At 36.2% G+C, this 19,999-nt stretch overlaps 1 protein-coding gene across 3 annotated transcripts in view; it reads right to left on the reverse strand.

Moving 5' to 3' along the window:
- The window catches only part of efna2a (ephrin-A2a), a 73,095-nt gene that overhangs the window by 2,096 nt on the left and 51,000 nt on the right, over nt 1–19,999 (reverse strand). For 2 of the 3 annotated variants that reach the window (XM_051878945.1, XM_051878960.1), the window contains exons 2-3: nt 8,007–8,299; nt 1,965–2,030 (exon numbers count right to left, since the gene is read on the reverse strand). In XM_051878945.1, the coding sequence (XP_051734905.1) occupies nt 1,965–2,030; nt 8,007–8,299 (359 nt within the window). Of the gene's footprint in view, nt 1–1,962; nt 2,031–8,006; nt 8,300–19,999 lie in introns of all 3 variants that reach the window. The other variant, XM_051878953.1, reaches the window with a different exon arrangement.

The raw sequence follows: 19,999 nt of genomic DNA on the forward strand, positions 1-19,999 counted from the left end.
TTCGAAGTTTTATGAATCTTTTGTTTCGTATCAGTGGTTCGGAGCGCGTATAAAACTGCCAAAGTCACGTGATTTCAGTAAAAGAGGCTTCGTTATGTCATAAGTGTTTCGAAATTTCAATGGGTCACCACTGGGGGGCGTGACTTTGGCAGTTTGATACGCGCTCCGAACCCAGTGATGGGCAATATTGTTCAATAGAGTCGTTATTTTGTTTTTTTGGTGCACAAAAAGTATTCTCGGCGCTTCATAACATTAAGGTTGAACCACTGTAGTCACATGAACTGTTTTAAATACATCTTTAGTAGCTTTCTGGGCATTGAAAGTGTTAATTGTCTTGCTAGCAACACAAGCCTCACTGAGCCATCAGATTTTATGAAAAATATCTTAAATTGTGTTCCGAAGATGAACTTCTTACGGGTGTGGAACGACATGAGGGTGAGTAATTAATGAAAGAATTTTCATTTTTTTGGTAAACTAACCCTTTAAGGTCTTACTTGAGGCAAGACCGAGTTTAGACACCCGGGCTGCATTCCAGTTTTTTTTTTATGCCCTTCCCTCGCTAACTTCCCTCAGTCTTGTTGACTCTGACATACGTTATAGCTTAAGTTGCATGAGTGCCCACTATATAAGCTTCACTCGTGCACTTCATTAAGTGGAACGCACTTCAAAATGGCGGCAGGAATTCCCCCGAGGGGAAGTACTTAGGGAAGTTTGTGAGTGTGTGTCTAAAAGCGAAGTGGAACGCAGCCCTGGAGTAACGTTCAAAAGTTTGGGATTTATAAGATTTTTTTCAAATGTTTCTAAAATAAGTCTCTTATACTCACCAAGGCTGCATTTATTGATTGAAAATACAGTAAAAACAATAATATTGTGAAATATTATTACAATTTAAAAATACATGTTTTCTATTTTAATATATTTTAAAAAGTAATTTATTCCCTGTAATGACAAAGCTGAAATTTCAGCATCATTATTCCAGACTTCAGTGTCGCATGATCCTTCAGAAATCATTCTAATATGCTGATTTTGCTGCTCAAGAAACATTTCTGATTATTATCAATGTTGAAAACAGCCTAATATTTTTGTGGAAACTGTGATCCATTTTTTTCAGGATTCTTTGATGAATAGAAAGTTCAAAAGAACAGCATTTATTTGAAATAGATTTTTTTTTAAACAATGTAAAAGTCTTTACTTTTGATTAATTTAATGTGTCCTTGCAGAAAAAAAAAGTATTAATTTCTAATTAATTTTTTTTTTTTTAACTGATCTCAAACTTTTAATCTGCAGTGTTATGTTTTGATGCAAGCTGCAAATACTGAATTTCATAAAAATGATTTGCGAATAAGGCAGCATTTTTATCTTGCGTTCAAAAGAACAAAACTCATATCTGGGGAAATTGGCACACACACACAAAAATGGAAAAACACTCACTGTTTCCTTTTCTTTTCTGAGTGAATTATTCTGCCAATTATTCTTGTCTAGTCTTTTTCTATGCATATCTAAGAATTTAATAAATGTGTTTCCATCATACTTTATTTGCTTTCCTTCTTACCAAATAAAACTTCTAGCCACAAAACAATTATACTGTATACTGTAGTCTCACAATACAGTTATACTATATACTTCAGTCGGGTAGAAATTTTCATTTTTGGGAGAACTATCCTTTTAACACTTAGTTTCCATTGGTGAGTGATGAAGGTAAAATCCTGAGGACAAATAATCCACAATAGTTCTAATCGTTCCCATTAGGCCTCAGCTGCTGTTTGGATGGATGCAGACTACATTTGAACACATTCTCGCAGCTTGAAAATAAATATGACATCTCATTAACAAAATGTTCCTGGAAAATGTGTCAAACACTGCTTATTTGCATTCCTGTTATGCCTAACAGAAGGCTGGCCTGTAGACATGAAGGGATATTATTTTCTATTCCGACAGGGCGAAACAGTTAAAGCATGACTTACTTGTAGGCTTCACATACACCTTCAACTTTAAACACGGCTTGCCAGCATGGTTAGGATGAGGAGAGGCTGTTGAAAAGGAAATAGGAGAGAAATAATGAGCTAAATGTGCTTGTGACAAACAGAATCATTCAGCAAGCTAATGAATCAAACTGTTTTAAGATCCTCCTGCTGTTGTGAGGTGATACTTGTGAATGTCTCTCAAGCCCGAGAGTGATCTTGACCCCTTGACAACCAAATCAAGAACAAAGTCTAAGATTTTCTTCAATACGGGGAAATTGCTATGACCTTCACCAGCTTGATGCCGTTACATACAATGGCCTGCGACACACAGTGTTCCCATTGCAAATTACCCCACATAGCACTCAGTGACCTGAGAGCAAAGAATCACTGTTGAGTCAGTCAGCGGTCTACCATCAGATCGGCTCCACCAGAACATCAGCAACACCGTTCATCTCTGCTCCCCAGACACAAGCTTTCTGACAGATTACTTCATTCATCTCTGTACTCCAGACACAACAAATCTCCTGCTTATTTCCTTATAAGGGTCTTGTGTGAAAGAAGGGGAGAGTAAAATCATTTACTTGAACTTGGCTGCAGTCTTATGTCCACAAAGAAAACCCAGCACATGAAGAAAACAGCATATTTAAATGTACTGCTAAAGCTGTTGTAGTACGAGTCGGAGTACACAGTCAGAGTGGTACAGATTCTCATCTGAATACAAGTAAGAAATGCCAAAAGTTTAAAGGTCAGTAAGACTTTTTTTTTTTTAAAGTTAATACTTAATTGGCTAGGATGCCTTAAACTGGTAAAAATAGCTGTACAATATAACGTAAATGAATTACCCGTAGCAGATCTATACAGGTGGAGCTGGGGAAGGTGGAGGATTTCTGAAAGCGCGCTGCACTGCTAACCCAAATATTTGAAGGTTGAGCACGCAAGCTTATTGGCCACTGATACAGCAGGAACCAATCATCTGTTCTCTATAGATAACGATGTGATTACGAGCAGGTTGAGTTAAAGGACCAATTAGCCAGCGCCATCTAGAGTTTCATGAGTGAACTTAGTATTTATTTTAAATTGTAATATTCTTATTTTTGATCAAATATATACAGCCTTGGTGAGACACTTTCAAAAACATTAAAAAAATCTTATTGACCCCAAACTTCTTATGTTTCTCTCTCTCTCTCTCTCTCTCTCTCTCTCTCTCTATATATATATATATATATATATATATATAAGACACATCATGGCCATATTCCAGGATGACAATGCCATCATCAATTTTCATCAGGGTTAAAATTGTGAAAGAATGGTTCAGAGAGCATGAAGAACATGGTTGTTTAAGAAATGAAAAGCTACACACTCCATCTTTTAGGGTCAAAAGAACTGTTGCCAAACATAAAACATGCTAGAAACATAATAATCACTGTAATAATGATCCATCCATAGACTCTTAAGTATTTGCCCATTAAAATACAAACAGCGACTTTTTTTTTGGGCCGGGCAGTGTATGTTAACTAATTAAGTATGATAGAGAGACTACATGTTGTTTCCAAAAATAAACTATTGGCTTTTAAATACAGTATATAGTTTTATCACCATATTAAAGCTGAAACTTTATTAAAAATTAGGTAACACTTTATTTTAGGGTATTTTAACTAGTTGCTTATTAGCATGCATATTACTAGAATATTAGCTGCTTATTAGTAATTAATAAGAACATATTAATGCCTTATTCTGCATGACCTTATTCTACATTCTTAATCCTACCAAATACCTAAACTTAACAACTACCTTACTAACTATTAATAAGCAGTAAATTAGGAGTTTATTGAGGGAAAAGTCGTAGTTAATAGTGAATACATGTTCCCTATACTAAAGTGTTACCAAAAATGATTCAAATATTATCTGGAAAATCCTTTATTTTATTCACATAATATTTACATTTTAAGTTGTCGATGCATCTTGTTTTTTTTCCCCCCTTAACCACTATTAGAGTATTGTTACATGTCTTCAACCCAAATTTTCTGTCAATCCCTAAAAAAAATCCAACCCTGTTCTAAAGTGTGTCATCTTCAACCTGAACACCCCTCCCCCACTGCCCCATTGCCCATCCCAGGTCATTGTGTATTCTTGTGGCATGTCCTCCACACCGGATCCTAGGTTCATTGGAGAGCACCCAACCTCAACCGCCGGCAGCTGTGTAGAAGACGCCTGTCAAGATGTCATCACAGCCGATCAATACAGGCGGAGAGATGGAAGTCCGGGGGTTAAGTCTGACCAGGTCTGATGGACGTGTTCTTTTACCAGCAGACAATCGAGATCGGCCCCCACTTCCCCATGATAACCTCTCAGATCCATCTCTCATCGCTGACCCCACCGACCCTGCCTCAAAGCATCAATCCCCCAAGGGACCGTGACGCCCATAGAGCTGCCGCTATCTAAACAATCCTCTCAGGGAGCGGCTCGGGTGCTGAATGGGGCCGTCTTGGTGGGGGAGCGGGGGTGTCCGAAGGCCTTTTCCAGCCCTGCCCCTTCAGCCTGAAACAAAAGCCTTCACAATGCAAGGCCTGGCTGGGAGCTGTGAGGCAGATGCATTATAAATCAGTTTGGGGGCAGAAACACAGAGTTGAAGGGTATCTTTGAACTTTTTTGCCTGCTTATTGTGGCATCGCTCCCTCTCTCTCGTGCACGGAGACAACACTGCGGCGTGTATGATAAGCAGCGCTACGCCCTGCTGATTTAGGGGGGCTTGGGCGGAGGGGATGTTGACTCAGAACGACGCCCCCTCCGCGCCTGCTTCGCTCCCTTTCAGTCTGAGCTGTCAATCAGGGAATAATCAGCAGTCAAATGAAAAGCATGTAGGATCTGTGGCAATCTCCATGGGAGAAAGAAAGGCCCGTCCGGCCGCTGTGCGGATGGCTGCTGATGGACAGTGCGGCTCTGCGACACAAAGCCGGCGAGAGCTCAAAGTCACCAGGCTCTCTGTACTGTACACAGGTGGCTCCCGGCCCAGCCACATCTGCCCACGCCACAGCCTCCCATGTCAGGAATTGTAATTACCATATAAATTATTGATTTGCTTGCCGCTCCCTGTTTTCTCTCGGCACCTTCCTGATACAAGTCTTTCATGTTATCTTATTAAAACAGCTAGGCGGTTGAAGTAAAAAAAAAGTTGTTTTTTGTTTAATGTCTACTTTTAATTTGGTTTAGCCACACCAAATTGTCTTCACTGGAGGACAGTAAAACAAATGCTTGAAGGACAAGTTTTCCATTTGAACACACCAGTTTAAAGCTTTGTGAGGATAATGGGAATAAGCTATTGGATGTTTCTCATTTAGGAAATGCTTTTGAGATTAAAGCATCTCTATTTCTCCATTTCTATTTCTTTGCCAGAGGATGCAAGAAAAAAAATACAAATGGCAGAAAAGAAATAGCAAAACAAATTGTGTGAAATACAAGCTCAAACTGTGCGTAAAACACTCATTTTTCTCAGGTCCACCAGCGGATGAGGTTTCAGCATTAGGCAGCGTTTCTTTCTTTCATTGTGTTCTCAGAGATTCTAAAGAGTGCTGAACGTGAAGGGAGTCTCTGTGATTGGCTGATTGACCCTGTCAATGTGATAATGCCTGCTTGTCATGTTCACAGCCGGTCCACAAATCCACATGAATGGGTCAAGCTGGTGGAAACAAACTAATTACAAAGAAAACAATTCATGTTCAAATCAAAATAAATTTGAAATTACGTAATCACTCTTATATAATTAAAGATGTACCTCTGTTTTTAAGACCATAATTAAACCTATTTACAAAGCATTTGTTGACTACTGGTTCAAAAAAGATATATAAATAATAAATAACAGCTAGTTGTAGCCAATAATTACTACACAAAATAAGCTTATGTTTTGTTGTAGTAAGTCATTTTTTTAATTCATTAACTTAATGAAACTTGGATTTAATAAGTAATATTTTATGTATTATGATATCAATAAAAATTCTAATAGTATTATATAAAATGTATAGTATAATGATGTTCCATATGCCTTTAACCTCAAAACTGTGTAAACATCAAATGTAAATGGAGCTTTTTTGTACTAAATAAATAAGCCACAAAGCAGTAGTTCTCAACCAGGGGGCCCCAGAAAAACCTCAAAGGGATCTGAAGATGACTAAATTATTTAAAATAAGACAAAACAAGCACATACAAAAGCATAAACAACTAAAAATCAAGACATTTAACAACCTTAACAACAGTTTTTTCTTTGAAGAACCAAGGTTCCCATTGTCTTGGAAAACTTGGATATATGAGGTAGTGTTGTAATAATTAACAAAAAGTAAAACTATTAAAAACTTTTTTGTTAACTGATATAAAGAAGAGATAAAATGAAACATAAATACTAGATAAAAACCTAAAAACCATTGCCTGGGCAACTAACTGAAATAAGTTAATAAGTGAAATAAATTTTATGAAATAAAGTGAATAAGTGAAAAAAAAGAAAAAGAAAAAGGTAACATTTTACAATGTTTCATTAGTTAACAGCTTTAGTTAACATGAACTAAGAATGAACAATACTTCTACAGCATTTATTAAAGGGTTAGTTCACCCAAAAATGAAAATTTGGAGCATAATGAATCAGCGTGTCGAATCCGCAGTTCGGAGCGCCAAAGTCACGTGATTTCAGCAGTTTGGCTGTTACTCCGAATCTTCCTGAAGCAGTGTTTTGAAATCGGCCATCACTAAATAAGTCGTTATTTTGTTTTTTTTGGCGCACCAAAAATATTCTCGTCGCTTTATAATATTAATATTGAACCACTGTACTCACATGAACTGATTTAAATATGTTTTTAGTACCATTATGGATCTTGAGAGGAAATGTCATTGCTCCCTATGTAGGCCTCACGGAGCCATCGGATTTAAACAAAAATATCTGGTAACACTTTATTTTAGGATCTTTTAACTAGTTGCTTATTAGCATGCATATTACTAGAATATTGGCTGTTTATTAGTAATTATTAAGCACATATTAATGCCTTATTCTGCATGACCTTATTCTACATTCTTAATCCTACCCAATACCTAAACTTAACAACTACCTTGCTAACTATTAATAAGAAGTAAATTAGGAGTTTATTGAGAGAAAAGTTGTAGTTAATAGTGAATACATGTTCCCTATACTAAAGCGTTACCAAATATCTTAATTTGTGTTCCGAAGATCAACGAAGGTCTTACGGGTGTAAAACGGCACGAGGGTGAGTAATTAATGACAGAATTTTCATTTTTGGGTGAACTAACCCTGTAATATTAATGTTAATTTCAACAGATACTCATTCATTATTAAAATCAAAAGTTGTATTTGTTAACTTTAGTTAATGCACTGTGAACTAACATGAACATGAACATTTTTATTAACTAACATTAACAAAGATTATTAAATACTGTAACAAATGTATTGCTCATTGTTGGTTTATGTTAGTTAATACATTAACTTATGTTAACAAATGAGACCTTATTGTAAAGTGTTGCCAAAAAAACTAATAAAAAGACCAAAGCACATAACAAATTGATTAAAAATGAAAAGTTAAAACTGAAAATAGAAAACTGAAAAAAAAAAAAATAAATAATAATAATGAAAACTATAGAAGTAAAATAATAATTAATACTAAAAAAACACTGAAATGTGGTAGCCTAATTTTAAAAGTGTGATTTCAGGACATGGAAAAGTCATATAAATAAATTAAATCTTAAATCGGGTAGAAATTGAGAGTAATAAATACTTTAATAAATCCTTATGCTTAATCCATTTCCGGTAAATCATGAAAGTTTCATTAGTCGTTTATTCATTCAGTTTTTAAATCTTCAGGAATCCTAAAATTAAATTTACAGAAACTAAAAGTGTTAGGCCTTCGAATACTGTTGTGGACAACGGGGAGTCAAAAAGGTTGAGAACCACAGCAACATTAAGTCGACTTTGACTTCTCATTTTAGAAGTTAAGCACATGCCACTTCTGAAATGGTGCACATACTGAAAATGCACACACTTACATATGTAATAGTACTCGTGCCCAGGTCGGAACTCGAAACCAAGTGAGAAAGGGGTGAAGAGCTGAAACTTCTCGGAGAAGCGCAGGGGTCCGTCGGGACTCTGGGGCCGGTTACACTCCCACCGTTTGAAGCCCCTCATGCGGTGCTCACAGGTAAGGTAACCATCATGGTTAACCATGAAAAGGATGTAGCGCTCCATGCGACTGTGAGGCTGGGGGCTCTCGTAGTACGGACAGTACACGTCCAGGTAGTCGTTGATGCTCACGGCCACCGTGTATTCGCCCTGCCAGAACCTGTAACGGAGAGTCAGCGCATTAGATCAGGATGACTGACATAACTTCTGTAACAGGGACAATTGAAATAATCTTTAGTTCAGCTTTTTATTTGGCCTCCATTCAAACCATACAGCAGCAAAAACGATGTTTAACACAGAAAGGCTAAATCTGTTGGGCAGAAAATCACAGGGAACACAACAGAATAAGCTGGAATGAATAACCACAATGCATATTTTCTATCTAGGTCACCATTATGCAGAGAGAGAATGGCAAACCAGAACACACGGAAAACCAAACTCTCGCTGTAATACTGTAATGAGAAAAGGGAGATGTTTGAAAAAACATCTTTGACTAGGGCCTAAAATAGACCTCTTAGTTTTGCCTTTGTTCATTTCTTTGGGTTAGTGCAGTAGCAACATTTATCAATGAAAATGTTGATGATGTTCACAAAAACCGCAAATTTAGTCAGTGAGTTGATTCCAGGGAGCTTGTCATATAAATCATAAACTTCATATTAAATTCCACCCTTAATCCAAGCTTTGAACCACACTGGCACCATAAAAGAATTTTTTCATGCTTTGCATTTGATTTTCTCTCTATATAGTGTGCGTTTCATGAGAATGCAGCTCTCAGAGCATAAGAAAAAAAAAGGGAGAGGGAGAAAAAGAACGGGAGGAGAGGCAAAAGATAGCATGAGTGAATCAGTTTGAAAGTCAGTGTGACCTACAGAGGCTGTGAATGCGTGTGACAGTACTGTGATGTCAGAGTCCTGTGAGTATATGCCTTTGACTGCAAAACAAATGGCTGTTGACAAAATAAAAAATAAAATAATGAATGTATTGAGGTTTTTACGCTTAAAACAAGTAGCAAATGTGCCAACTGGAACAAGTCAAGACACTTTTTAAAGATATATTTTCTGAAAACATGTCTCTCTGCCTTAAAGCAGTTCTGTTTGGCATATTTATGGGCGAATCTCAGAAAGCCTGTCGACCAGAAGAAAAAAAAAGAAAAAAAAAAGAAAAGAAAAAAAACCTTTTTTTGCATGATAAAAATAATTCAAATTATTGTACTATTAAGAATTATTGCATTATTATTATTATTATTATAATCCAAAAAATTTCATTAATGCAATGAAAAAAAATTATATTGTAGTGTTTATACAACATGGCAGTATGTACTGTACCTCTTTTAATTATTACAAATAAAAGCATGTTGAGTTTTCATGTTTGCATTACGGTAGGGAATTTTAAAAGAATAACAAAGCTCATAACAAAGCACATTACAATAAGGCCATTATAATTGTACAAAATATGCTTCATTTCCTTTATGAAAGGAAAGATTTTTAGCAAATACATATATACAATTTAGCTTTGCCACCACAGGAATAAACTACACTTTAAGATATATTACAATAGAAAAAAGTTCTTTCAAATTTTAATAATATTTCCATAAAATTTATTTCCATTATTTTCCATAAAATAAATGCAGCCTTAATGAGCAAACAAGAGAAGAGAACACATAAAAAAATCTTACTGACCCCAAACTTTTGAATATACAGTATATATAATATAGTGTGTGTGTGTGTGTGTGTGTGTGTGTGTGTGTGTGCATTTTTTTTTTTCTATTAGGTTAAAATATGACCAAAACATGTTTTCGTGGGATGCATTCATGACCAGGCATGCATTTTGTTTAGGGATGCACGATATATCGGCCTGCCATATCAGTATTGGCCGATATATGTTTATTTTTAATGTTATCTTTTATCAGCCCAATAAGAAAATATATTTTATATATTTTAAAGCTGATAAATAATGGATTATTTCTTTCAACTGAGACACTTCAAATGCGCACCGTTCACCATGATGGTTTTGGATTTCTTGCAATAAGATTGGAGTCATACAGAAAATACATTTAAGTGTAACATGTGCAGCACAAATCTTGTCATTAGACATGTGCTAATATTTGGTAATACGATATATCACGATAATGAATATGCATGATATTGTTATCATGGGCACTTCAAAATACCGTGAATAATTATTACGAGTTATTCAAATTTTTATGATATATTTTAAGAATACTTTCCCCATCAACCATATAAAATACACAACACCGCTGTATTCTGCGTCAAAGGGACACGCGCACTCAGATGTAAACAGCCCAGACACGCTGAGTGAAAGTGCACGTTCACTCTCTGACAGCAGAGGGCACTGATGGAACAGCAGAAATGCAGCGGTTACCCCGGAAACCCCGTAAACAAAGCAGCTGCGCTACTGAACAGTAGCTTTTAATAGGGAGACTTTTGTTTTTGTAATTTTGAATTTAGATTATATATATATATATATATATATATATATATATATATATATATAAATCTCGGTTATCGGCTTTCAAATACGAAGAATTATAGGTTATCGGTATTGGCCAAAATGTTCATATCAGTGCAAAAAATTTGTACTGGAAAACAACACAAAGACAATGATTTTTCCAAAAATCTAAATTTCAAACTGCACTGAATAGCCGAAATTTAAGCAATTTTCTAAAAGTGTCCTTGTGCCACATATAAACTACTCTATAAACCTTCCTTTTTTATAGAACAACATGTATCTAAGTGAAAACAGCAGAAAGCACTCACACCTCTGTAAGCGAGGAAGCACCGTCAAGCACTGGTCCATTTGCCTTCAGTGTTCAGTATGAGGTCCTGTCCTCTCATCTAGACAAGCTGCCCTCTCCAGCACCTGCCTGTCTGTCCTTTAACAAGACAAACTATTGGCACGGTGATTTCCTCACAGTGCAGCCCACATCAAGTGCTTTCTTAAAGGCTGCTTGTTTTGCCCTCAGTTAATGGCTCTTTCAGATGTTTGCACTCACATTCACACACACACACAAATACCCACGTACCATTAAACGTGCAGTAAATTACTTCCATGCTGCGGAACATCTCTGGATACGTTACTGTAATTCAGCTCTCACAGTCTAAATCGGGTCCACCTGTTGTAGATTAGCCACACTCCCAAACTGTTACCTCAATTTCATCTCTCCTCAGCCACGTTTACATTAAGCAGACAAATGTATTTTAGGTCCTTTCAAACAAGTCCAAGAGACTTGTTTGTCTAATCACTTGTTTATACTATCAAAAGGAATAAATCTCCTGAAAGTTTGGAGCTCCTGACCTTCAACGTAAACGCTGCAGAGATATTTCTTTCTAATCAAGCATGAACAGATTACCGAGGGGACATATATCAGTTTGAGCAGAACATCCCAGCATATGTTGAGGGATCACAACCTTGTGTGTGTGTGCGTGAAACCCATCCTTCACTATCTTTCCAGGAACACATTTCTCCTGTTGAGTCTGACCTTCTCAAACTCTCCCGAAGCACATCGGGAACTTGTTTATGGTTCATGGTGAAATATCGATCTGTGAATTTACAGTGGCTTCCATAACCTCATTAAAAATAACCGCTGATTGGTTCCAACGGCAAACACGAGATTGCACAATAAATGGATTTTTTTTTTTTTTCTGACGGCGGTTCGGGCGGGTGGTGGTGCGAGTGTTAACAGACATGATGAGGAGACAGCTGAATCATAAACAGACTGACGCTCGTGCTCAGAAATATCAAAAGATCTCTCTCTCTCATGTACATACATACGCACACACACTTTCCTGCTTTCCCAAATAGGCGGAGCATCATGGAGAATTCTAAACAAACTCTCTTTAGTTCCTCACAGCATGCTGCTCCTCATTCACCTGCTGTCGTCTTCCCTTTGTCTCTAACAACTTTGATATTCAGAAGATCTTCACATTCAGTATCTGAAGCTGCTTTTAGACAGAGAGCTCAACGGATCTAAACTGTCATAACTGGAGAAAATATGCAACAATATTTTGAAAATACCAGAGCTGAACATTCATATTGTGGTAAACATGATTTGAGAAAATTTGAAATGTTGCACACACACATTAAAGCTTTGTGAAGGACATAAATGTGCTGATAGAAAAACTTCTAATTATTTTAACCCTCTAATGCATAAATAATTCAATCCCATAGGAGAAAAACATCTTTGTGTTTCTTCTTATTTCAAAACAAGAAAATAATTATTCTCAAGTTTCTTCTTCTTTTATCAAAATAATGTGTTTTGAGAGATTTCAGTATAATAGAACAAGGCCGTAGAACAATCACATCATATTAATCAAATAATAGCATGTTTTCATATTTTTTTATGTTTTCATTTTTAATTTCATAAAAACGTTGAGTACGAGCACAAATTCCAATAAAACGCTTTCGTTTTAGTACTGAAAGAGTATGTGGCTAATAAGTAGCTAAACGTTATATTTGATGACTGATTTATGATTGAATTATTCAGCAACCAAATTATTTTATGATTTTTTAGCAAATACATATATACAATTTAGTAATTTCTAATTATTGGGGGGGACTTGTCCTCCTCAATGTCTATGGTGGTTACGGCCCTGCAATAGGAGATTCCAGAAAATACTTCAGAGGTACTTTATCACTTTCATCAGTTTATGTGGCTACAAATACACAATGACATAAGACAGACAGACATTTAGAGTTATAGGTAAGGGACAAAGGTCATCATCTATGGTGGTTTACACATGAATGGTTAAAAATGGATTTCCACAAAAGTATCAGGCATCAGTGGTTAAAATAATATATTTCTATGTAAACCACGTTTGACAATTCAAAGCAACTTTGTTTGGAAAAAAACAAAACAAAACAGAAAGATTGCATTTCTATAAACATTTCATATATGCACACACACACACACACACACACACACACACACACACACACACACACACACACACACACGCAAGCAAGCAAGCAAGTACATATTTAGTAAATTTGCAGATTTTGCTATTAATAGTCAAGATGGCAGCATGTGAGCATTTCTTTAAGCCTCACAGGAAGTCTTGCATACTTTTTTCCCCGAGTCTTTGTACCAAAAAGGATCACTTGAGGCACATGCACGCACACACTAAATCCAAAGGTGGTGGATTGCGAAACTCTGGCATTACACACACTTGCGTTACACATTGTGAGGCATTGCCGCGGCTCGATACGATGTGATTCTGGAGGCTTTCCAGCCCCACTTATTGTGTTCTTGCCACAAGCAGGCCTTTTGCCATCATGCCAGCCCTGCTAGACACTGGGGGCTTTTAATGATATGGAAAAGCAAAGGGCTGCCACAATGTTGTGAATGCAAAGCTCCAAGGCAAAGCTCTTCCATGCGAGATAAAAGAGAGGAGAAAAGCCACTTATCGCTGGGGCTATCTGCTGCCCGCATCTGATGCAGGGGCTTGGGAACCGGACCTTGTTATGTCAAGAGGAGCGAGGATGTACTGACGCTGCCAAAAGAGAAAGAGAAAGGGACAGCGAGAGAGTGCTGCCATTCTAAACAAGTTTCCCCATGCTGGATGAGAGAGCCAAATCTAGCCTTCATGATGTCAACATGGCTGCTGTTTCAAGGGTAATTCATAAGGCTGATACATCACAATCAAAACACTGACTGACTGAACAACAAATCATACACAAATCATATGATGAGCATTAAAATTCATTTGGACTTTTTTCTCTTTACCTCAGGATGAAGACAAAGTCTTATTAAAAGAAAGAAAATCATGAAAAGAAAATCAAGTGGTTTGGCATGATATTCTATTATTATTTCTTAGAAAAAATATTTTAACAAAACTGATTCACTGCTTATTACTATTTTTTTTTCAAAACTATACCATTGCATGAAAATCATGTAGTGCAATCAACAAAAAAACAAAAAGAGAAAACTAAACAGGAAGTGATATAATAGAGAAAACCTCATTGCTGTGTGTCAAGGTCAATAAGTGTCGTTTCACGAGTTTGTTTGCCCATATAATCCTTAAGCTATTAAGGTTAAACATATTTGGCTTGCTGTCCGCAGTGGAGGGGCTTGACGAAGCAGCTTCGACTCAAGCTTAGATATACCCCCCAGTGGGACTACTAATACTTGGAAGATGAGTATGGTATAGCAAAATGCCTAAATTATATTGGTGGAGTTGGGGAGGTGGAGGGATGCCAAAACAGCTGATGCCGGAACAAGGTGAATGGCTGCTTATATGCTCCAGCAGTTGATTGTAAGATTAGATGGGTTCACTCCTCCTGAAATTACGTTTAGAAACTTCACAAAAATTCAGATTATTTGACCTCATGACATTAAAATCAGTGCTGGGGAAAGTTGCTTTTAAAAGTAATGCATTACAATATTGCGTTACTCCTTAAAAAAGTAACTAATTGCGTTACTTTTGCGTTACATTACTTTTTTGTGTTACTTTTTCTCATCTGGGCTGGGCTTGCTTGTTTGTTTTTTAATAACAACAACAAAAAAAATTGGCCCTTTCACACCAAACGTGAAATGAATAAGCCTCAGGCTGAAGGAAACTCATATTTACGCCTGTACAGTAGAGGTTGTTCTGGATTAAAGAAGAATAGGATACAGAAGGAAGTTCAACACTCTTATTTCTAAATCTAGTCTAAAGTAATTTTTTGCTTATTAGTATGGTTGAATTATATCATTGAATGTCAGCAGCAAAGACATTGGTTAATAAAGTGAGATTAAATACATAAAGTATATTTGAGTAATTTCATATAGTTAATTATTACAGGTTTGCATAAAATTCTTAGTTTGCGTTTCACTGTTTTTATTCATTTTGAGGAATACTGAATGTTTTCGTGCAAGTGAGATAAGAAAATGCATGTTCACATTTAGTCTAGAACTACAATAACTTGCGTTACTTACTTGAAAAAGTAACTTATTTTGTTGTAAATTGAAAAAGTAATGCGTTACTTTACTAGTTACTTGAAAAAGTAATCTGATTACGTAAATGAAGTTACTTGTAATGTGTTACCCCCAACACTGATTATGACAAGGCAAGGCAAAATGATATTTATGAATAAATAATGAAAAAAAGAAAAAATACTTTAAAATATTAAACATTTTAAAACAAATATAAACAAACAAAATATTTTATAATAAAAGTCAATATTATTAAATATATATTTTTTAAATAATCATTATAATGTGTCACATGCACTCATGATTTAAGGAAAATATGTTACTACTCTTTACTTGCTCACACCACATGACATTTTTAAAGTCGTTAATTGAAACTTTCCTAGAAAATGTTATAAAAGCTTTTCAAAACCATGAAAAACCAACATGACTACAAAGAGAGCATTTCTAAGAGCCTGGCAAGTGTGTTTTAAGATCTTTCATTTCTCTTATCGTGTACACACTTAATATTTCATTGACGTATTACTGACATTTTCTAGCAAGATTCTCAATGACTTTGCAACACACATCACAGCGAGTGACTGAATTCAGGCACTATGCAATCTAATCTATTATGTGGCATTGATGGAGGGCGTAAAAAAAAAAAAAAAGCCCTAATATCCAGACTCAATCAGTCCTCCTATAGCAATGCTCGGCCGAGGTGATTAATCAGGGCCATTGACTGCTTTAGCAAGCTGCTGTATGATAGATGGCGTCTGGATCGTAACTCTGCCTCTGGTCACAATGGCAGAGATCTGCAGCCAGGCTCCTGGGCTCTGGAGGGAGCGACCCATCCTGATGATGAAGGCCGTCCACAGCCTCCTTGCAGCATACAGCCGGCCTCATTATTCCCCTCCGCTCAGACAGAAACACAGCAGGGATACTGCAGCATCTCCATGGGAAGAAATAATACTTTTGGATACAATTACTGGATCGGGAGTGTGGCATCTTACCACAGGCAGTGTCGGTCCTAATATCTGGCTCATTGTTAGGCAGCTCGGTTTGCACGGCTGGCTACGGCACCGAATAGGGAGCGACATGCCAGCGGGGAGCCTGTGCAGCCTCGCAGGGGCCGTAATCATTTTAAACGTGAAATTATGAGCTTTCACGTACGGAAGTCACAACGAGGAGATTTGTCCGCTCTTTTGCATGATACTGGAGGCAGGACCCGAAGCTTTGGCTCCTGTGTGACTTATTACAGAGGGCAGGACATGAAAAATGCATAATTTTTTATTCTTTTCTCATGGAACGAGTACATTTTAGAGCATCAAGTCAAACAGAAGCAGTCCGAAAGTGTCTTATTGTTAGACTACAAAATGGATTATGACATGAAGAGTGACAATTACAGTACTTTTTGTCTGTAAATTGTCAAGAGTCATTTGGGTCCTTGATGAATCCTTTAAGAGGGTACAGTAATAATGGATAAGAAAATCCGTCAGTGGAAAAAAAGAACAAAGCAAATTACTGCTTAGTACAAATTTAAAGCTATGGCTATGTTGCATACGCTATCGTTCAAACGGGCAGTTTTTTCTTTTATTCAGCAAGGATGCATTAAATTGATCAGAAGTGACAGAAAAGACTTTTGTACATTATTTCAAAAGATTTCTACTTCAAATAAAAGCTGTTCTTTTGAACTTTCTATTCACCAAAGAATCATGAAAAAAGGGTTTGTGTTTCCACAAAAATATTAAGCAGCAACTGTTTTCAACATTGAAAATAATCAGAAACATGTCATACTAGAATGATTTCTGAAGGATCATGTGACACTGAAGACTGGAGAAATTATGCTGAAAATTCATCATTTCCAGGAGTAAATTACATTTTAAAAAATACTAAAGTAGAAAACAGGTATTTTAAATTGTAATAATTATTTACAATATTATTGTTTAACTGTACCCCCCCCCCCCCCCCCTCTTTGACTCTCTTTGACCTTATTATCATTGCTTTTATTATTACTAATACAGTAATTTTGTTTTTTGTAGTCTGCATCAAAAAGTAAATAAATGAAAAAAATAAAAAACATGAAATGTGTTTGCAAACCCAATTCTGAATCGATTTTTACAAACCTGATCCAATATGTGGTTTGAAATCCCATTAAAAAAATTTCTTGCAATCTGATTCTGGATATTTCAGTCTCAATGGTCAGATCAGGTGTCAAGTAGTTTTTTTTTCTTATTCAGTCCATGACATGCATGTAACAGAATACAAAGTATGCACTTTTGAAGTTCAAATACACTCATTTTTGCTCACTGTTTCATCATATATTGAACTGTGTGACATTTATTATGTAGTGAATAGTGAATGAGCAATAGAGTCAGCAGTTTTAGGCACACAATATGCATAAAACTCTTCTATGGCTTATGTTCTCTGATGTGCCTTGTGAGTTCAGAATCACAGCGAGATGTCATGATGGACATCATGGAGCAGAGGTACAATTTCCAGTTTTATGTCCTCTCCTTTTACACTGACAGTCATTCTCAGTCGTTTTAAATGAAAGTCTCTTAGATTTGTGCTGACACTTACATACTGTAGCAAACAGATAGTGATACAGCGGATACTGACTACACGTCTGAACAAACGGATCAGATTTTATCACTTGACAGTGCGGACAGATCAGATGGGATTTTAAAACCAAATCAGATTTGTGTACAGTGTGAACAAAGGCTTTCTGCTAAAGGGAACTGAGAGATTTTGAGTCTCGTCTCAATTCACCTGCAGAGGTGAGCCACAGTGGGCACGTGTCTCCCTGATGGAGGAAGCCTAATGATGCTGGACAGCTGTCCACAGAGGAGACTCAGCCTCTGCGTGAGAGTCCTACAGATGAAGCCACCTAAGAAACAGGGCTCAGAGCTGTCGTGGAGTGGATTTACACTCATGCCTGAAACTAGACAAGACTCTTGAATTCCCACAGTGGATGAAAACTGAGTGAAAGGGCCTCTTCTCTCCACTGACAAGACTCCAATGAGGCCGTGCCCCCACACGCAGCTCATCCGACAGCCATCATCACCTACTTTACAACATGATTGTGACTTTGTGCGGAAGGAGAGAGAATGACTATCCTGATTGCCTCTACACTCAGAAGACTAGCACGGTGAAGGTGACTGTTGAGGATTCTGAGCACAGATCCATACAGACGAGCTGAAGCCCGAACATGGCCCATAAATGAGACCCTGCGACTCGACCCGACCAAACTGTTGCAGGCAAATTTTAAGATTGAATCTGAAATTACTCAATTTCTAAAGATGCAGAGATGCAGGGAGGGAAATTGTAAAGGTATATAGTGATTCTTAATCAGTGTTTGGGGTAACGCATTACAAGTAACTTGAGTTACATAATCAGATTACTTTTTCAAGTAACTAGGAAAGTAACGCATTACTTTTAAATTTACAACAAAATATCTTTTTCAAAAAAGTAACGCAAGTTAGTTCCTATTATTGACTGACAGCTCTCCTGTCGCCATGTTGAGAGAAATCGAGAGTAAGTGCAGAGGTGTTGTGTTTAAACATGATGGTTATTGTAGTTCTAGACTAAATGTGATCATTTACTCATCTCAATTGCACAAAAACAGAGTCAGTATTCATCAAAATGAATAAAAACATTATGCAATCTCAGAATATTGAACAAACCTGCAATAATTAAATGTATTAAATTAAACAAATATACTATATGTATTTACTTTATTAGCCAATGTCTTTCTTCGATGATCAAATTCAACCATATTAATAAGCAAAAATGACTTTAGATAAACATCAGATTTTTGATCAGCCTGAAGCTTATTAATTTCACTTTTGGTGTGAAAATGCCTTTTACATTTGCCAAAAATAGAACTTTTTTTTTGTTATTAAAAAAACAAAACAAGCAAGCCCAGCACAGGTAAGAAAACATAAAAATGCAAAAGTAATGTAACGCATTACTTTCCATAAAAAGTAACAAAAGTAAAAGTAACTTTCCCCAACACTGGTTCTTAATGATTCTCTTTTTGAGAATTTTGAGGTTCAGATTTTGAGGTTTGTAAAACAATTCTTATTTCTAATTTAATTCTTAAAATTATGAAATAATCATAGATTTCAACAATGTAAGAGTAATAATACATCTAAAAAATATATATACCATTTTTTTTGGAAAAAAACAGGTTATCAATTCACATATTGTATATAGCATTTTTTTATTTCTGAGAAAAGAAACAGCTGAACAAGAACTGGGTCCTCATGGCTCTTTAAGTTTAAGTAGTGAGTATTTGCATTCACAAACAAGCTATGCATGTAACGGTTTAAATGAAAAGAAAATTAATTTTTACAATTACACAATTTTATTTTCCTGTAAACAAAAATCTGTTTGTGAATACACGCACACACATTTACACTATTAAAAATAGCAATAAAATAATAATAATAGAAGACTTAAACATTCTTCTTCTTATTAACAACATATTTTAAAAAATAATTACACACCAAAATCCAACACAAACCAGAAAATACATGAAAAACGTCAAGACACTGACATGTACTGTGAGCTCTGGAGCAGACCAAAAGAGCAATTTCATGTGCCAACTGAAAATGTGATTGTATAAAGCAGCAATATCTACCAGATGATTTAGTAACTGCCTTGCACCTTAACTGGAAAACATTGAAAATTTATATGGACAGATACCCCCTTTATAGGTGAGATAATATAATGAGATATAAAGCAAACATGGCTGTATCTGCGATATGTCTACATCTGCAATAACAGTCCTTTATCACTCTCATGAGGTAAATGTACTTCAATAAACATAACCAATTTTGATATGCAACCCCTATGCCACTGATGATAAATAAATTAGGACTATTTGAAGTGAAGGTCGGGGTAGGTTGATTGATTCTGTAATTGCTCTGACAGATGCAAAACATTACC

The sequence above is a fragment of the Ctenopharyngodon idella genome, chromosome 2 (genome assembly GCF_019924925.1).
Source record: "Ctenopharyngodon idella isolate HZGC_01 chromosome 2, HZGC01, whole genome shotgun sequence".
Classification (NCBI taxonomy): Eukaryota; Metazoa; Chordata; class Actinopteri; order Cypriniformes; family Xenocyprididae; genus Ctenopharyngodon; species Ctenopharyngodon idella.